The 20604-nt window shown below is 42.0% G+C and overlaps 1 protein-coding gene across 15 annotated transcripts in view; it reads left to right on the top strand.

The window, feature by feature from the left end:
* Positions 1 to 5034: 5034 nt before the first annotated feature.
* LOC123520093 overlaps positions 5035 to 20604 on the top strand; it is a 56092-nt gene continuing 40522 nt past the window's right edge. For 9 of the 15 annotated variants that reach the window (XR_006679168.1, XM_045281993.1, XM_045281992.1 and 6 more), the window contains exons 1-7: positions 5035 to 5189; positions 9234 to 9375; positions 17999 to 18116; positions 18428 to 18608; positions 18700 to 18895; positions 19241 to 19342; positions 20264 to 20371. Coding sequence is in view for 14 of the 15 variants with exons in the window: in XM_045281993.1 (XP_045137928.1) it covers positions 9241 to 9375; positions 17999 to 18116; positions 18428 to 18608; positions 18700 to 18895; positions 19241 to 19342; positions 20264 to 20371 (840 nt within the window). In the remaining variant the exon portion in view is untranslated. Of the gene's footprint in view, positions 5190 to 9233; positions 9376 to 14102; positions 14249 to 14327; positions 14476 to 16464; positions 16578 to 17998; positions 18117 to 18427; positions 18609 to 18699; positions 18896 to 19240; positions 19343 to 19693; positions 19790 to 20263; positions 20372 to 20604 lie in introns of those variants that run through there. The other 6 variants (XM_045281987.1, XM_045281989.1, XM_045281990.1 and 3 more) reach the window with 6 other exon arrangements.

Raw genomic sequence — 20604 nt, 5'->3', positions numbered from 1 at the left:
TATCAAGGGGGTGGACAACATCATCGCCGAAGCCTTATCAAGATCTCCCGTCTCACCTCCTTCATGAGCTCATTACGGAGGTCTTAGGGGGGAGGAAATGTTACGGCCCGCCCGTAACATACATTACTACCATCACCTCCTCCGCTTGTTACCTCGTTCGCCACCTCTCCGCCTCCCCTTCCACGTCACCGTCTCGTGAACCTTCCACGCCACCGTTTCATGAACCCTCCACGTCACCGTTTCATGAAGCCCGCTACTGTCCCGAAGTTGGATTCGCGGCCCTTTCGACTCAACCGGAAGTGTTGAGCCAGCTCTTGGCTTTCTGAAAAGCAAGTTGAGATCCAAGCCTCAACCAGTGAACACAACGCCTCTTGGGTCTACCGTGGGAACAACCATCACCCAGCACTTCACCACTGCGACACCGCATAAGTATCACTTCCCCTCGTCCGTGTTTTCCACATTGCCTCCATATAGGATTAGGATTATTGTTAGGTATTAAGTTGGCATTTATTGTTGTATTTATTACTGTGTTATATGTATATGTGTATGTCATTTTCTTGTGTTTCATGTTATATATCTGTGTTTCATGTTTCTTGTTATATATGTGTCAATTTCATTATGGGTTATTAAAATAGCTTTTTAAAGTGACCCCCTTTTGCAACATCCTCACCAGTTGAACCTGCAATGTTTTTTTTTTATTGTTATTGTTGACCGGCTCCCCGATGCCAATCTTACCAGTTTAACCGGTGAACGTAACAATTGGCGACCGTGACAGGACCATTATAACCCATGTTCAGTGTTCCATTTTTCCAGTGACTTTTTTTCTGTGATTACATTATTTTTTTTTTGTTTCTGTGGTGTTGTGACTCTGATGTGTTTTTTTTCTGTGACTTACTCTGCGTGTGGTTTGAATTTACCTGTGTGCGATCAAGTGGCTCCTTTTGGGTTAAACGTGCTTCATGACTTTCATTGGTATCGCATAGCAGTGGTAGAGCAGGAAACCAGGTAGAAAGGCATGTTCACCGATAGCACTTATCTCTTTTTTTTTTTGCACATAGGCAGGTGTGTAATAAGTGTTATCCAAGTGTTGGGATCATCATATGTTCATGCGAACCCTCAATCCCCTCACTTCGCAGATCATTTTTCTCGCTAGTTAGAATCGGCCATTTTAACTAGTCTCTCAGACTAATCCGCCTCCTTATCAATAACAAGTCTCAGTACAATTCGCTCCTCACTCTCAAGTCTCGTAACTAGAGTAATCCGGATCCCTCTTAATGCCGTAACTCTCTAGTTTACCCCTCATTAGTGATTGTACTCATAAGTGTTTACTTAAGTATAATCTAGGTAATTTCCAAGGTTGCCTTTATTATCACTCTGCCAAGTTCCTCACTTAAGTAATTCGCGTATCATTTTTTTTTTTTTTTTTGTGGTTTAACATCTATTTAATATGGCTTCTGCTCAGTTTAACGTTGAAGATCTTTGTGCCGACCCTTCTCTGGAACATTCTCTGGAACAACTTAAAGGTGCTAATATCAAAAAGGACCAATGGAAGACCATCGCTAAACATTTTGATGTTCCCATCACGTCTCGGATGACTAAAGAGGTCATTAAGAATGTAGTTGTTGAACATCTAGTGCAAGAAGGTCAGTTGTTAGGAAATGCCATTGCCCTTGATAGAGGACCTTATAGATAGTATAGGAGTAGCCAAATTTGTAACCACTATAGACTTACTTAAAGGTTACTACCAGATTCCCTCTCGGACGAGGCCCAAATAATATCCGCCTTCATCACCCCCTTCGGACTATACCAATACAGTGATGCCCTTTGGCTTGTCTAATGCTCCCGCCACCTTCCAGAGGGCTATAAATTACATCACTCAGGACTTGGAGGGAACATCTGCATATCTGGACGACCTGGTGGTGACTGCGGACGACTGGGCGACACATCTGACCCGTCTTCGGAGGCTGATGGGTCGGTTCCAGGAAGCCGGGCTTACAATCAACCTGGCCAAGTCCACCTTCGGGAAGTCTACGGTGGTCTACCTGGGACATGTGGTGGGGAACGGCAAGGTTCGCCCCAAGAGAGCTAACGTGGAGGCCATCCTTGGCTTCCCTGTCCCTACCACCAGGAAAGCTCTCATGAGGTTCTTGGGGATGGCTGGTTTCTACAGACGCTTCTGTAGGAACTTCTCCACCCTGGCCGCCCCCCTGACGGACCTTATCAGCACTTCCGTCCCCTTCCACTGGACCCCGACCTGTGACCAAGCCTTCCAACACCTCAAGGCGTTTCTCTCCTCGGAACCAGTGGTCTGGACGCCGGATCATTCTCGCCCCTTCCATCTACAAGTGGACGCGAGTGGAGTTGGAGTGGGTGCTGTCCTACTACAAACGGACCCTACAAGCGGCATCCTCCATCCCATCGCCTATCACTCCGCCAAGCTGAAAAAACATCAACTCAACTACTCCACCATCGAGAAGGAGGCTCTGGCACTCGTCCTGGCGCTCCAACGTTTTGAGTGCTATCTTCATCCTGGTCCTCAAACTACGAAGGTCTTCACCGATCACAACCCTCTGGCCTTCCTTCACGCCATGAAGAACCGAAACCAACGCATTCTTAGGTGGGCCTTGTTAACTCAACCCTTCAACTTGGAAGTCCACCATATCAAGGGGCTGGACAACATCATCGCCGAAGTCTTATCAAGATCTCCCGTCTCACCTCCTTCATGAGCCCATTACGGAGGTCTTAGGGGGGAGGAAATGTTACGGCCCGCCCGTAACATACATTACTACCATCACCTCCTCCGCTTGTTACCTCGTTCGCCACCTCTCCGCCTCCCCTTCCACGTCACCGTCTCGTGAACCTTCCACGCCACCGTTTCATGAACCCTCCACGTCACCGTTTCATGAAGCCCCGCTACTGTCCCGAAGTTGGATTCCCGCGGCCCCTTTCGACTCAACCGGAAGTGTTGAGCCAGCTCTTGGCTTTCTGAAAAGCAAGTTGAGATCCAAGCCTCAACCAGTGAACACAACGCCTCTTGGGTCTACCGTGGGATCAACCATCACCCAGCACTTCACCACTGCGACACCGCATAAGTATCACTTCCCCTCGTCCGTGTATTCCACATTGCCTCCATATAGGATTAGGATTATTGTTAGGTATTAAGTTGGCATTTATTGTTGTATTTATTACTGTGTTATATGTATATGTGTATGTCATTTTCCTGTGTTTCATGTTATATATCTGTGTTTCATGTTTCTTGTTATATATGTGTCAATTTCATTATGGGTTATTAAAATAGCTTTTTAAAGTGACCCCCTTTTGCATTTCCTCACCAGTTGAACCTGCAGTGTTTTTTTTTTATTGTTATTGTTCACCGGCTCCCCGATGCCAATCTTACCAGTTTAACCGGTGAACGTAACACGGAATACTCTTCGCACGTAGCCTATAGGTTGGAGATTCCACCCAGGCACTCGATCGCACTGTTTTATTAGATAGGCTGGAATTGATCAAAAGCAAATTTTCGTCGTACCAACTCCTCTCCTCTGAATGAGTCTCAATTCTGTTTCTTTCTCACCGTTGCAATATATTGCATTTCTTGCAATCTTGTATGGTTATTTTTATCCAAACTGTTCTTCTGGCTTCAACTGATCTTTTTGTAGCTGTAGGTAGATGCGTACCTGCGTCGATCTAGCTTCTAGCGCGCCCTCTTCCAGCGGCCTGATTTACATGACTGATTTCTCTCACTCCTATTCTGCCCACCTCAATGTAAGAGTTAACACCATACTCCCCATGGTACAATATCAAAAAGTTATTGTACCATGATACTCCCAATCATATTCATCCCTTTCTCTATCTACTGAACTCTGGAACTTCCTACCTGCTTCTGTATTTCCATCTTCCTATGACTTGAATCAGCAAACCTAACCAATTTGGCGCGCCCTAGGCAAAATTTTAGGTGGCTCCCCTCTTGCATCGCAGTAAATTCCACTGCCGGTGTACTGTACATACTCACAAGAAACTGAATAGCTTTATCTTGGACATTCTTTTATTTAAAGAAACCAATTGTCCAATCAAAAGACATAATACCAACTATAGTTTCAAGAATAGTGGCAATTACATTTTTTTTCCCTTCCCCCATTTGTGTCGCCCCCTGAATGGACGTCGCCCTTAACATTTGCCTATACTGCCTATGCCACGGGCCGACCCTGACTTGAACTCATTGTGAGATGGAGGTTTCAAGACATAATTATATCCCATGAATCTTTTGGTCGACGTATACTCTCTCGGACATGCACGGGGACTGTATACCTATAGTTGCATATAATTAAGTGGGTCTTTTAATTCTTGGATCGTTTTTGTTACTCTTGACCTGATCTCTTACACAAAAAATCCATATGTTACGTACGGTATGGTACGTGTTGTTAATAGCGACACCTCGATCTTTTATCGATTAATTTTCTCGCTTTTAATGGAAAAAGTACATAAATTATGTGGATTGGTTTTGGTTGGTTTTAGTTCCGGTATCCATCAGATCTAGCTGATAATTATGCTCTCATGGGGGGATATTCTCTTTAATATTTGATTAATCTTCATGACCCTCTTGTTTTGCTGCTCAAACTGGCCCACTCCTTTGTGACGGAAACAAAGATAAATTATTATGATACACAGTAGAATACTTTAAAGAAAATCAATAGACAATATATCACTATTACAACAAAATTAAGTGATTATCTCTGTTTTTGTTATCATTATCATATTTTATCACGTTTGATCAATACCAAACGTGTACGTAGTCTGAAATATGGATGATAACTGTTTCCAATTAATCCGTAACTTATTGACATGACAATAATAAAAAAAAAAAAAAAAGTCGCCATTACCTGCATTTTTCGTATTCTAGATCTTCGTAGCCTTTATGATAATGATAATAATAACAACAACAACAACATTTACTTTATTTTTTTTTCATGTTTACCTAACACTGAACGTGTAATCTGACAATCGGTAAATATTTCCTGCTGCCCGGAGACTTACTGAGAGAAAACAGTTTGTGCTGGCAGTCACTTGCGGGAGTTGAGGTGTGGAGTAAGTGACACAAGACTGGAGATCGTGTTACTCATGTACTGTGGTTGTTTGGAGGACCACACTCGTGCAGCACTTGAGGAGTGATCACGGCAGGAAGGAGGAAGGTGAGAGATCCTTCTTACCTGTCAAGTATATGTAATAGGTGGTGTAGAGAGTAGTGAATAAAGGTGGTTTGGCGGTGTTTACATTATGTGCGTGTGTGTGGGTGGGTGTGTATGTATGTTTACCTATTAGATTCTGCCTATTCATATGATTACAAAATTGGATTTAGCTAGTTATGCCTTGCCTTCTAAGTAAATTGCCGTGTTTTCTTTGTATTTAATATGTTTATTATTTGTACCTGCTCCTTTTTCTTGGGTGTTGCACCCATACTAAGCTCTTGGTCTGCAGGACAAACGAGCCTGGCCATCTGATGGGAAAGGAAGGCGGGGAGGGTCTGGATCGGTGGTGCTGTTAAGGGGGCAAAGCCAGAATAGAATATATTTGGGAAACTTCATACTATGTCTAATGAGAAAAATACTGTCTTTTAGGGGATAATCTTTAAAAAAATATCAACAAACGAAATATTATCCCCCATACCCTCGCTATGCTAGTAGTAGATGAATACATTATGTATTTACACCAGAGAATTGGTAGGATAGGTGGAGGAGTAGTTATTTATGTAAAAAAATCCTTCATTTCCAGTCAGGTTAATGGTATTAAGGTAGATCACAGAGTAGAGTCCTTATGGCTGGATGTTAGAGTAAACAAAAGTAAGGTTATTAGAGTAGGAGCTTTTTATAGACCACCTAACCAGTCAGCAGAGGTAGACAACCTTATGGTAGATGAGATAAATAGGGGGTGTACTAGTCAGACAATTATCTTAGGGGATTTTAATCTTAAGTCAGTAAACTGGGAGAGGATGGTAGGAGATGCTAGTGAAAATAAGTTTATGGAAAGTTTTCAGGATAACTATTTAGTGCAGATGGTAGATAAACCTACTAGGGAAGGAAGGTTTTAGACATAGTACTAACAAATATTGAGCATTGTTTAAAGGAAGTTGAGGTAGGAGAGACTTTAGCAAACAGTGACCATCATATAATTAGATTTATCATTAATTCCAGTAGGGATAATATAGTGAATAAGACTAGAGTCCCAAACTATCAGAAAGGCAATTATGGTAGGTTACGTCAGTTATTAGGAGAGGTAAACTGGGAAGATAGTTTTGGAAATAAAACTGCACAGGAGATGTGGGATATTTTTAAGGTTGTAGTAAAGGGTATAGTGATGCAGTGTATCCCTTATAAAGAGATAAGGCAGAGAAACAGGAAGCCATTATGGTGGACTCATGAGATAGGTAGCCAGATCAGAGAGAAGAAGAGGGCATACAGAGAGTTGCAGAAAAGTGGGAAGATGTAGATTTGATTAGGTACAGACAGGTCAGAGATGATTTGAGTAAGGTTATAAAAAAGTAAAAGGCAGGCAGAGATAAAACTAGCTAGAGCTGGGAGTAAAGATCCCAAAAATTATATAGTTATTACAAGGTCAGTGATAAAAGAAATAAGGATAGGATTGGACCACTCAGAAAAGATGGTGTAGTAGTGGATCAAAATGAAGACATAGTAGAATTATTGAATGAACAATTTTCTTCAGTATTTACTAGGAAAGAATAGGAAATCCTGTTACAAACAGTGCGACGAGTAGTTTAAGAGCTTTAGAAAATATTGATATAAAACCGGGAATTATTAGGAAATTTATTCTTGAACTAGACGATAGGAAAGCTAGTGGTCCTGATGAGCTACATGCCAGAGTACTTAGGGAGGGTGTAGACAGTATTTCTGAAGCACTTAAGTTAATCTTTGAAAGATCACTTAGGTTTGCTGAGATACCACAGGACTGGAAGTTAGCTAATGTTACTCCAATATTTAAAAAAGGTAGGAAGGATGATGCGAATAATTATAGACCGATCAGTTTAACTAGTATAGTATGTAAGATACTAGAGAAAATCATTAAGGGTAGTATTTGGGAGCATTTAAATGAGAATAGATTAATTAGAGATACCCAACATGGCTTTAGATCAGGGAGGTCCTGTCTTACAAATTTGCTCGATATCTTAGAATATATTACCAAGGAGTTAGATGATGGAAATAGCATAGATGTTATATATCTAGATTTTAGCAAGGCGTTTGATAAGGTACCGCATAGGAGGCTAGTGTACAAATTGAGACTACATGGGATAGGGGTAGGTTAGTTGATTGGATTAGTGAATGGCTTTCTGATAGGAAACAGAGAGTAGTATTAAATGGGGCAATGTCTGAGTGGAAGGAAGTGGTTAGTGGGGTACCCCAAGGATCAGTGCTAGGACCTCTTCTTTTCTTGGTGTACATTAACGATTTAGATATAGGAATTAGTAGCAAAGTATCAAAGTTTGCAGATGATACTAAGATAGCATGTGCAGTACAGGGTGAAAAGGACAATTACAGAATACAACGAGACCTGGACAGGCTGATAGCATGGGCAGACAGGTGGCAGATGGAGTTTAATTCTAAAAGTGTCAGGTTATGCATTTAGGTAAAGACAACACAAACTTTAACTATGAGATGGAGGGATGTTGGCTAGAGGCAGTAGATGAAGGAAAGGATTTAGGAGTAGTGATAGACAGGACTATGAAATTTTCAAAGCAATGTTTAGAAGCAAGAAATAGGGCAAATAGGATCCTGGGTTTTATAAATAGAAATGTTAGTTATAAAAGTAAGGAAGTGGTGCGTAGCTTATATAATTCCTATGTTAGGCCCCATTTAGAGTATTGCATACAGGCCTGGTCACCCCACTATAGGCAGGATATCAACATGTTAGAAGCAGTTCAGAGAAGAGCAACTAGGATGATACCAGCTTTAAAGCGCCTGGAGTATAGAGATAGATTAAAGGCATTAAACATGTTTTCATTTGAGAGGAGATGTATAAGAGGGATATGATAGAGTTATTTAAAATGTTCTCAGATACAAACTACATAGATGTGAGATCTTTCTTTACCTTAGAGGAGGAAGTAGGACTAGAAATCATGGCAGGAAGATTAGAAAGCAAGGCTGCAGGTTAGATATAAGAAAATATTTCTTTAGTCATAGGGTGGTAGACTTCTGGAATGCATTGCCAGAGACGGTTGTAAATAGCACTAGTTTGACAATGTTTAAAAACAGATTAGATAAGCACTTAAATTTATTAGATTTATAATTATGTATAGCGCTGCATGATAGTTTTTATAAGAAATTTACTATAGTTAAACAAGACATGATCCCCATGTATGGGGATTACAGATTGTAGAGGAATTCGATGCAGGACTTAGCCCTGTTAATGGGCCAAATATTTAGAATTAGTATATAATGTATTGTGTACTTGTAAGTGTATCTTTAAGTGCTGATGACGAGGTCGCTGTGCGACTGATACAGGATAACCTAGATGGGCCCTGGTGGCCCTTTGTTATCCTATTATTTATGTTATGTTATGTTACCCTAACAATGTAATCCAACCTCTTGAAATCAGGAACCTGTGCTAAGTAGGGCTCCTCTCCCTTACCCTCAGGTACACTCTCATAACCTGGAGAATTGCAGGTTAACACAATATAATCAATCTTTGGTCTGGCCTTTACTTGTCTAAACTGGAAACTCCACTTATTATTGTTGGGCGAAATAACTTGTTTGGAGCTGCTTTATTTGTTTTTCCTCTGACTTGAACACTTTCAATACTGAGATTTCCAGACACTTATTATATGCTATTTGATTGTTAAGAGGCATAGCTTTGGGAACTGACATTTAATTGTCTTTTCATCAAGATTTTTGTTGGTCTTAGCAAGTGTGCCCTTACAAAGAATTGCTCTCATTGGCTAAACGGAAGAGACCATATCCCATTCCATACTGAAAACCAGCAAACTAACACAAGATTACATTGTATCCCTCTAAGCAAGCCTCACTTGAGATTTTTACCATGGTGGGATGAATCTGTAGCAAGAGGTGTTGTCTTTATTTCCAATTCTTTGTTATTGTGAGATTAAAACAATATCAGTCTGCATGTATTTTGTGAACTGTAGTGAACAGATATTCAAGGTAGTGGTGAATAAAAGTAACTGAGCAATGAGTGTTTATGTGACACTAACTCTATGGTTCTGGTGGCAGATGCACCATGCCGGTGGCCGGCGGCCGAGTACAGAAGCGGGTTAATGAACGCGCTGGCAACCACAACCTGGATCCTGGCAGCCTGCATAGCTCACCTGCAGCCCACCATGATGCCCTCCAGGAGGTGGCTGGCTGGCACATGGTAAGTGTCATCTTGGGAGGGTTAAGAGACAGTGTCAAAGTCAAGGCTATGATTATGTGATTTGCCTAAGTAGTGTCGACCGGGGAAAATCGGACCGTCCAACGAACCGGTACAATTCGGACCGCCTCATTCTTATTTACAATAAATTCATATATAAATTTCTTTTTGAAGTTTTGAGCATTTCACAATAGAAAGTAACTATTTTCATATTTCTTGTGCAGGTTTGATAAAAAAAAAAAATCGATACAGGAAAGAAATTACAATTATATGACTGAAAGCACTGAATCGTAGCCAAAAAAAAAGTGCGGCAAAGTTTGTTTACCAAATCAGCGGTTTCGGCGAACTTTGTTGTGGCAGTCAGACGCGGCTAACTATCCTCTTCCAAATTGATGATTATAGTGTGTTTTACCTCTACTTTAACATGATTTCATCAGGAATACTTTATTTAGCTTCGTTTTCTCACAATTAACGTTCACTTTTTGGTTCAATTTACCCCGGTAAGGAAAATGCGGCCAGGGGAAATCGAACCGGTAGTTTTAAGTGCGCAATTGTTTATATTTTGAGAATATGCATTAATATTTTATCCTGTGCCATCTTTGGCTTATAAAGGGGATTGCTTAGACTCATTATATACCCAATAATGATTATTAGGATAATTAGGGAAATTTTTAATGAAGACTATAAGCCTATAAAGGACTTCAAAAAGCTAGGAATTGTCCGCTCACACTCTCTCTACAGGCTAGCGAGCGATAGCGAGCTTAATAATCTATAGAAAAATGAATGTGGAAACCAATGAGCAGTATTTTTATACAAAAAATCAGCTCCCTGTTGCTCGCTAGCCTGCAGAGTGGGAAGGAAAATTAACATGACCAGTCTTTTGACACCCTGAGCCTATACCCTGTTTTTACTCAGCTCTTTCGTCTGCTAGGAGTGCCCATTAGTAATATATATGCATATAATCTGCTTATTATATGCTTATGTATCACTTTATAGGGACCTTATAAAAGTACCTTTCACATTCAGAATAAATAATCATCTTACTGAATACAATAACTTCAAGTGTTACACCAAAACATTGGCTAAAGTAGCCAAGTAAATGAGTGGGCTATGTAGTCTATGAGTAACAGTTTTTTGTTCTACACTGTTTCTTGACATTGATTTTGTTATTTTGAATGTGAAAGGCTCAATGTTTATGAAATAAAACTTTTTATTTTTTGGAGGAATTATATCCATTTATATATATATATATATATATATATATATATATATATATATATATATATATATATATATATATATATATATATATATATATATTTTGCATTTATAAAGGGTGGTTCAAATTACCCCATGGGTGGTTCAGTTTACCCTGGTGGGAGGGGTTCACATTACCTCATTTTTTTTATAACTGTGAACCACACTTATTACTTCAAAGCTGAAGAATCTGTTATGAATGATTTTTTTTTTTTTTTTGTTAGGGATTTAAAGGCAATAACTTGCTCATGTTTTCATAAAATTTTTGTAAGTTTATCTTAATAAATGTGGAAACAGTATCTAAGTTTGTCAAAACCTGGTCCAAATTACCCCGGTCGACACTATAGTGTTTGCTTGGAGGAGGAATCTCTTTCTCTCTCTCTCTCTCTCTCTCTCTCTCTCTCTCTCTCTCTCTCTCTCCAAAACCATTCTTGGTACATGGTTTTTTGTTGTTTACACTATAACTACAGTAATCTTGCTTGTCTTGTCTTGTTAAAGTAGGGAATGTGAATGTGCTGCAATATCTTTCTGTACAGTCAACTGTTGATTAATGTAAGTTTGAGTAACGTGATTTCGATTTAATGCGACTTAATATTTAAGGAGATATGATTAAATAATACTATTTATCTAATTTAATGCTTGTTAACTAGACTTGATAATATCACACGCACCCACGATGCTTCTGATGGGAACTGCACTGGGCTGGGATCCAAGAAACTTAACAACTAGTGGAGCTACTTCTAGCTGTGAAATGGTATTCATGAATGCATAGTGAGACACTTGCCATGGTAGTGAAGTCGCTAGCAGGTTGCTGGTAAAACTACTGCCTAAGGAGGTGTTACTGTCTCATATATATATATATGTTCACAAGACAACATTTCTATGAGCTTTTTACAAGCTTTACCACCAAGAAAGGATAGTTTTGTGATGCACAAAGTGAAAGCTTGCATGGAACATGGAAAACAAAGCAAGAGATGAAGAGACATTTGAAGAAGCGGCCGCTGCCAATCGGCGGCAGACGCTTCTGCTGCTTCTTCTTATGACACCCTTTAGGTTGTGTGTTGCTTTCACTACAATATTTGTATTTTCACCCCTTTATTGCCTGCATAATGGATATCATACCTTTGTATTCATATATGATCATGCCATGAGGATCACCTTGACTCTGTGGCACTGAGTGATTGTTCAGAGATGTTCAGGTCTTCCTTCTCACAATGCAGGTTAGCTCCATACTGAGGAGTGAGAATGGTTTCTTTGCATTTTCACTTAGTGTTCTATACTATGGCATCCAAGCTTCCTTCAACCTCCTCACAGGAAAGTGATTCCAAGAAATCAAGGAAGACTGTAAACATTGAAAAGAAGTTGGAAGTGTTAGATCGCTATGCCAGGGGAGAAAAGACCTTGGTGATTGTCCATGCAACGGTACTGAAGGAGAGTATGTTGAATACTATCGTAGCTAATAGAATGAGAATGTGTGTTTTTATTGTTTTTGTGACCTAGTGATGTATTAATAGCTTTTTTAAGGTTTGAGTAACAAAATCCTTAAAACTTTTCCAGTGGCCAGGAACATAACCCCTCCCCACTATTATCATTGTTTCTATGGGAAAATTATGTTTGAATAACATGATTTTGAATACAAAACATCTCCAGGAATGTAACCCTCACATTAATCAAGAGTTGACTATGTACTGGTTGGAGTAGGCAGGCAGCATGTATATGTGACAGATGAGCCCTTCTAAGCAGCCATCAACACCTTTGGGCTTTGGCTATCCTCTTGGTAGCTTTCTCTATTACCTGATATTAAGGTTAAATTTATGACATAAACCATTGGCCATGGTTGTCTGTACAGTTTGTCTTATCTCATGACTGAAATTGAAGTTAAACCGTTGGATTAGAAAAGCTTAAAAGCCACAATATATTTTACATTTATTGGTCATCTGATTACTGCATGGGTATTTCCTTCCATATGCCCACATTATGAGATGAAAAGCAGTGAACTAATTGTGTTTGAACCAGAAACTAGAAGGGCGGTAATCGCAACAGTGAAAAACTTTTGATTCACAGCAGTTTGATATTATGTCCAGTGACTGGCAGTTAGTGGTTGGTTATCATGATGCAATGTTAAGTGAAGAGGAAGTGATTGTTGAGCCTCACTTCATGGTGATAGAACCAAAGGAATCTATTATCCCTTAAATCTGTACTTTGTAGGCATCTGCATGCACCTCCTACACACACTTATAAATATGCAGAAAAGCTGTCAACAAACACCATGAAGTGTTGGTTGGAACTACTACTGTCCCGAAGAGCAGTTTGTATTGTAGGAGTTTAGACACTGTAAAGCAGTTGTGGTGGTTCATCTACCATTTGATGATGACTTATTCTTGATTGTGTTCAAGTTATACCAATTAGCAGGCCAGTCTTAAAAGATCACCACACAGCCTGAGCCACTGCCTCACTGATTTGGCAGTGACATGGACCTCCATACTGCTTCAAGGTCATTATGCAGCATGCTATATCTCAAAAGACTCAAGTAAATGGTCACAGAGAAGATGTATTTCCATGATTCATTATGGTGGTGTTGTATAACACTGGAAGGCTCTCCACACCATAACAAGTGGAGCAGCTCCGCACCACCATTGAATGAATGATCTTGGAGGCTGTGAAGTGTGACATGAATCGAGGGTAGCAGCTGCTGGGATGATATACAACCTTGACTATTGGCCACTTAAAATTCTCACCTAATGCTCCACACCACACTACTCAATGATCCATTTCTCTTACATATCATAAAAAGCAAGTCCCTTTTTGTTGGTGAGGGTTACAGACCATAGGTTTGGGCAGAGCTGGAATACTGTGGTCACTGAGGTCTTAGATATGGCACCTTACTGACCTCACAGACACACCATCCAGTAGTGTTGGGTTGTCCTGTCTTGCTTTTCTATCAGGTAAATTAAGTGCTGCATTGAAGTTCATAATGTATCCATCTTTGGGTTTTGAGAGATTTTTTTTTTCTTGTTATGTTTCTTCTTGGTTTTTTGTTGTGACCAGTTTGTGTTCACCTTATATCTAAACTTATGGACACTGGCACTCCTTTGCTCTAAGATATCCTGCATAGATTGTCATACCTTGTGGTGGGATGAGATGGCTGTGATGGCTTCCCTTGTTATCTGCAGGCTTAAAATAATCATGATCCTCACGCTGCCACAAGATATCTGTGCACTGCCATTGCCTTACCTTGTGATGTATAGTATGTTGTGTAAAGGAAATGTTTCTCTCTCTCTCTCTCTCTCTCTCTCTCTCTCTCTCTCTCTCTCTCTCTCTCTCTCTCAGACATAGCGTTGTTCAAGGATGTATTCAGACAAGTTAAGTGTTCACTAGAGCGTTTCTCGCAGCTCACCGCCTGGGGAGGTACTCAGCAGGTTTTTCCACTCCCTGCTTCTGGCCGGGACCACCTTTGTCCTTTGGGGCACTGTAGCGAGGCTGCGAGAATGATAAAGGTTGCCTGAAGCCCACGAGAGGGCCTCTCACGTGTGCGTGTTGGCACTTGGCAGGCAAGCCTGTGGGTGTGGGTGTCAGTGAGGCACCCGCAGCACCAGGTTGAGGAGGGCCACTGCCACAGGTGAGGTTGTCCATTCACCTTCCCTCGTGGTTTTCGTGTCTTCCCTTCATTCCTCTCAGTCCGGGGCCAACTTGAGCGCCGGATGTGTTGAAGACGCAATTTTACGTTCACCAGCATCTGTCCATCGGGTTACTTAGGGCTATTTCCGTAGTGGGCCGCCGGCGGTGTGGCGGCGGCCACGAGGCGCCTGCCGCTGAGGGGAATGTGGATGCTTCATGAAGCCCGCGGTGAGGATAGGTCAGGAGAGGTGGTGGATGGGTTTCTGCCGAACATACATTTAATTGTTACATTACATGGGTGGTATTTGCCTTCCGTCATGCTCACTGAAATCAAGAAATGCGCAGTTTCGTAAACGTGTCACGGGCAGCCGTCAAGAGATGGCTGTTACTACTGACTGCATTGGCTATTATTCTTGCATTGTATGTGTATGGAAATTCAATTTACTGCAAATAAACTACCATCTTAATATTAGAGTACTTGGAAAAATTTTCACGACTTGATAATCTTTGACTTCATGTAAATGAATATGAATGTGTAGGCTGTGTCGCTTCCGTCGAAGGAAGATAGGAAACGGAGAGCTTGTTGTGGACATCATACAGTAAGTAGCTCATAGGCCTTCTCTTGCGTTAGTTTGCAGGATTAACCCAGCTGAAACATCAGACAGAGTGAACGTTTCCATTGAAAGATTTAGGTGTAGGCTCTGTGCACTGCCCTTATCAGTTGTCACCGCTAGGAGTCTTCGAGATTTTGGCACAGGGTAAGCCCGAGGACTGAGGAGTGAGGAGCTTTACCGATTGGCCAGGGGCTGGAACTCATCAGGAGCAACACCCATGTGACAATTGCTGTCGTTGAGTTACTCACCAATCTCAGTGAAAAGTGTGGCAATAGATTGCGTAGGTTGTTAAAAAGTTAATGGCGCGTGACGCGTGTTAGCTTGAAAGGAAGATATATTTTATTGTATTTGTTTTTTGGAAAAATGTAGTCCATTGATGAAACTGAAAGAAGAATTGGCATCATGAAAGATTCTCTCTCTCTCTCTCTCTCTCTCTCTCTCTCTCTCAGGGTAATAGTAGTGATGATTGTGATGGTAATAAATATAGTGGAAGATTATGTATATGAGTGTTGATGGTGGCAGAGGGGCATTTTGTTTAGGGTTTAGAGAGGCGATGGCTAGTAACGGTGTTGTGACGGTGACGATGTAGGGATGCGTGGGGTGGGGTTGGGGTTGGTGGCTGTGAAGGATTGTGGCGTGTTGGATGGCAAGTGGTGGTGACTGGCGATGTAACTCATTTGATTTGTGGAACAGAAATAGAAGAGCTACAAGAGTGCGTGTCTTGTACCTTACCTCGATCGTTCTTTCCTTCCCTCTGCTCCCAGTACCCAGCCTTCAGTACCATGACGCGTTTCCATATTTCTTCTGCTTATTATTTGGTGATTTTATACAACTTCAGAAACTCATGTGGAGGATTAAAGTAGTGAAGACTGTGGTGTTAATCTTGTAACCTCCATAGACCCTTCCCAATGTCAATAGAATGGTCTAATCGTACACAAATCTCAAAATACAAATGTGTTCCAGTATAGAAGGGGTTAAGTTGCCATTCTTCCCCCTTCCCTTCTGTTTCCTCTTCTTGTAACATCTTCCATCTCACCACGCACTCACAACACTTCCTTTTCTATCACTCACCACTCTGTCCTCCATCACCTTGCCACTCCCTTCCCCATGACCCGCCTCCCTTCTTACTACCTACCACCCCATCCCTTCTCTTGCCCCTTCCTCTCTTTCCCGTCTGTATCTTTCACTGACGTCTCCCCTTTCTCTCTTTTCCCTGTTAACTAAACTGCCCTCCCTTTCAGCTGTTTCTTTCCTAATTGTATTATTTTATTTGTTATTTATTTCTTTAGTTATAAGAGATTTTGCTGGATGGGGTTTTTTTTTTTTTTTAAGTATTTGCCATATTTCATATAATCCTCGCATTCTTTCCCCCCCTCCTTTTCCTTCCTGGCCCGTCTGCCATATTTCGCATAATCCTCGCATTCTTTCCCCCCCTCCCTTTCCTTCCTGGCCCGTCTCATGAAATAATGTGCATAGTAGGTACTTATATACGCATCTGTTGCACCCCTCTCTCTCTCTCTCTCTCTCTCTCTCTCTCTCTCTCTCTCTCTCTCTCTCTCCTATAGAAACTTCATTGCTTGTTTCTACTTCCTCAGAGACGTGTCCCACCAGTCACCCTCTTCCCCACATACCTCTCCCCCTGGCATCTCAGCATCTCTCCCCCTCTCACCACGCCTGCCAACACTGTGCACGCAAAAATAGCCGCATCTAAACTGGGTCGGTGATGTGGATGTGGATGTGAGATTTGAGATGTGGCATGTTCCTTTGCTTGGTGCTGACGCACATGTGTTTTAGTTTCTGCCACCACGATTACGTATACAGTATGTTGCTCCGGCCGTCTTAAATTGTCGAGAGAGAGAGAGAGAGAGAGAGTGTGTGTGTGTGTAATTCACCTCAGTCGTCTGCTGGTCACCCAGCCAGTCTTCCCCATTACAGAGCGAGCTCAGAGTTCATAGACCGATCTTCGGGTAGGACTGAGACCACAACACACTCCACACACCGGGAAAGCGAGGCCACAACCCGTCGAGTTACATCCCGTACCTATTCACTGCTAGGTGAACAGGGGCCACACGTTAAGAGGTTTGCCCATTTGCCTCGCCGCCACGGGACTCGAACCTGGTCTTCTCGATTGCGAGTCGAGCGTGCTAACCACTACACTACGCGGTATGTGTGATTCACCTCGGTCGTCTGCTGGTCACCCAGCCAGTCTTCCCCATTACGGAGCAAGCTCAGAGCTCATAGACCGATCTTCGGGTAGGACTGAGACCACATAACACACTCCACACACCGGGAAAGCAAGGCCACAACCCCTCGAGTTACATCCCGTACCTATTTACTGCTAGGTGAACAGGGGCCACACATTTAAGAGACTTGCCCATTTGCCTCGCCGCTTACCGGGATTCGAACCCGGCCCTCTCGATTGTGAGTCGAGCGTGCTAACCACTACACTACGCGGTGTGTGTGTGTGTGTGTGTGTGTGTGTGTGTGTGTGTGTGTGTGTAATTCACCACGGTTGCCTGCTGGTTACCCAGCCAGTTTTCCCCATTACTGAGCGAGCTCAGAGCTCATAGACCGATCTTCGGGTAGGACTGAAACCACAACACACTCCACACACCGGGAAAGCGAGGCCACAACCCCTCGAGTTACATCCCATACCTATTTACTGCTAGGTGAACAGGGGCTACACATTAAGAGGCTTGCCCATTTGCCTCGCCGCTTTCCGGGACTTGAACCCGGACCCTCTCGATTGTGATTGTGAGTCGAGCGTGCTAACCACTACACTACGCGGTGTGTGTGTGTGTGTGTGTGCGAGTGTGCGCGCGCCCGCACTCGTAGACTATCAAGACATTCCCTTTTCTGCAACAATACAGTCGTGGACAACAAAAATGACAAAAAAAAAAAAAAAAAAAAGGTGCCTGGCCTTGAAGCAGACTCTTGAAGTTAGTATCTAGAATTATGGGGTGTCTAGAAACTTGCCTCGTAATGGAGTATGAATCACAGGTAAGAGGTAATGCAGAAGTAGGCAGGGAGTTCTGGAGTTTACCAGAGGAAGGGATGTAGGGATATGTAGATAGATCAATAGTTGTTGCAGGTATATATAAAAGTAACTAAGTATTGTCCTCTTCACTGTCGTGTAGGAGGACTGGGAGGAGCTTGAAGCACTGTTGGAGAGTGAGCACCTTATCCTGGGACAGGAGCAGCAACAACAACAACAACAACATTCTGGCTCAGATATCAACCTCCTCCAGAGTCCAGGTAAACACCATTGCCAAATTTTCATTTTGTTTCTTTGTTTGACTAATTTTTAAGACAGCCAGACATCACATGTAATATTCCTTCTCAAAACTAATTAAAACTTATTCTACTCTCTAATACTTTTCATATATCTGTCAAAAAATGGTGATGTATTCACTTTGTCATCTACGTCCACCACACTTATCATTTCTCTCCATAAATTGATTTCACACACACACACACACACACACACACATTATATATACAATGTAGGAAGAATAAAGACTGAAACATACTTCACCAACCATTCCTTCCCCCCCCACCTCCGACAGAGCGTGCCCCACGGCTGCCCCCCGAGGCACCTGCATCCCGTAGCAGCTCTCGCCGGTCCTTACCTCGCACTCGTGGGGGCTTCTCTGTGCCTCTCCACCAGTTGTCCTCCATCCTCCTCAACATGACTTTCTCTGACACTGAGGATGACCACCAGGGTGGCAGCGGTGGCAGGAACACGAGGTAAGCAACAGAGGAGACACGTATCTTCACTGTTTGGTATGGTGTGTTTTTGGTATGATGTCCACCCTTATTATTTTTTCCTTCATCCCAGCAACGAACAAGACCACTCCCTGAGCCGCTCCCGCACAGAATCAGGAGTGAGTAATGCCTCCACGGTGTCCCTGGCCAGTCCTTCCTCCTCTGCTGGGCCTGCAGCTACCTCCAATGGGCCAGCTGCCTCAGGTGGTGCTGCGGGAGTGGACATGGTGGCTGCAGCCCAGACTGCCTCCTCCATGGTGGACATGACAGTAAGTATTGCTTCCCTGAGGCTAAGGGTGGCCCTCTCTCTTTATAATCTCTCTGTCCAGCTGCTCTGAATTAGAAACAGAAGCTGGCCTCTGAAGATTATAACTGAACATGATGTAATGAAGATTATAACTATGATGTAACACTGGATGCAGTAATAGCAGTGGGGATAGCATAAGAAATCATGCTTTTTATATGGTTACATCATACTCATGTGCAACACCCTCCATTGTTTTATTGTGTCACTAATATGTCAGTCTCTTTCCCCCTCACTTCACTTCACTTCTATGCTACAGAAGCCTCCCCCTTCTCTCCTCATGGAGGCCTATCATACCATTTCCTTACAGGGTGTGGATAAGAAGAAGATTGTGGAGAAGCTGCAGCAAATTCAGGGGTACATCCAGCAGACCACTGCTGCTATGGCTGCACTGGAGCAGCAGGGAGACACTGTATGTATTGTCTCCCTCAAGTACATTACTGAATCTCTCTCTCTCTCTCTCTCTCTCTCTCTCTCTCTCTCTCTCTCTCTCTCTCTCTCTCTCTCTCTCTCTCTCTAACATTAGGTTACATATAAAAATAGAATATATTGGAAATTAAGAGAACAGTGATGATGTAACGAGTTTCTAGAGTGTAACTTTCATCACATGTGTATATAGTATAGGTGTGTGGGAATACATCTGTAAAGGACTTATCACTTCTATTTAATTTCTCATATTTTTCTGTTATATCCGTGACTTAATTTTTTTCTCATCTTTTTTTTTGTATTATTGAGCTAATGTGTTGCTTCTCTGGTGGTGTAGTCTAAGGTGGGGCAGTACAATACCCTGGCCAAGGTGCTCAGGGATCTCAGGGGTTCTGAAGCCAAACTCAAGGCCCAGGCTGCCGAAAATAGAGAGGTTATTTTGTGTGTGTGTGTGTGTGTGTATATGTTTGTGTTTAACCTTACTAATGAAAATAGTACTGTGTGATGAACTAGTACTGGTAAGAAATACATTCCATGTCTGCCAAGCCATTCTGGTGTCAGTGGAGGTTGTGGTGGTGGTGCTGGTCACAGATGCCATTGACATTGTATGTAGTCAATGAAGTGTTGAAACATTTGTGAGATAGTGGTTTGATCTTACCATACAGAGCAGAAATTGGCTATATAGAGTCTTATGATTCTGTTTGGGACTAAAATTGTTATTCTCTTTGTTAATATTGCACATGATGTATGATGGAACTACTACCAGTGTTACATCTTGTTGTATTTTCTAGTAGTAGATAAATATGTATAACATGCAAGATGATGCTGTATATTGTGTTGGTTTGTATGGTGTTACTAACTGCACTCTGTTGTCTTTCATGTCTGTCCTTCATCCCTACCCCCAAAGAGCTTACAGAGTGACATTTATGCTCGCTATGTTCACCTCAATAAGTCTCTCCAGCAGCAGGAGGAAGAGTATTTGGACATTCTAGCAAGGTCTCTTGTCCTTAATAAGGTAACTTATCCATTCTTACCTTGGTGTTGTGCTGTTGTCGTGCGCATTTATTTGCATGAGAATATTTGGTTGCAGGTATTAAACTGACTCCTCTACTAGTCTGGCTTTCTTCAATAAATGTTATAGATTACTAACTTTCTACAGTGATATTAAATGTTTATTGCAAGGCCTGTATTCCAGTAAGTCAGAGATGAGACAGTCACAGCCACTGTTATTATCATTATGCTTGTAAA

This window comes from Portunus trituberculatus, chromosome 46 (assembly GCF_017591435.1).
Source record: "Portunus trituberculatus isolate SZX2019 chromosome 46, ASM1759143v1, whole genome shotgun sequence".
NCBI lineage: Eukaryota > Metazoa > Arthropoda > Malacostraca > Decapoda > Portunidae > Portunus > Portunus trituberculatus.
This window is presented reverse-complemented; position numbering and strand designations above follow the sequence as displayed.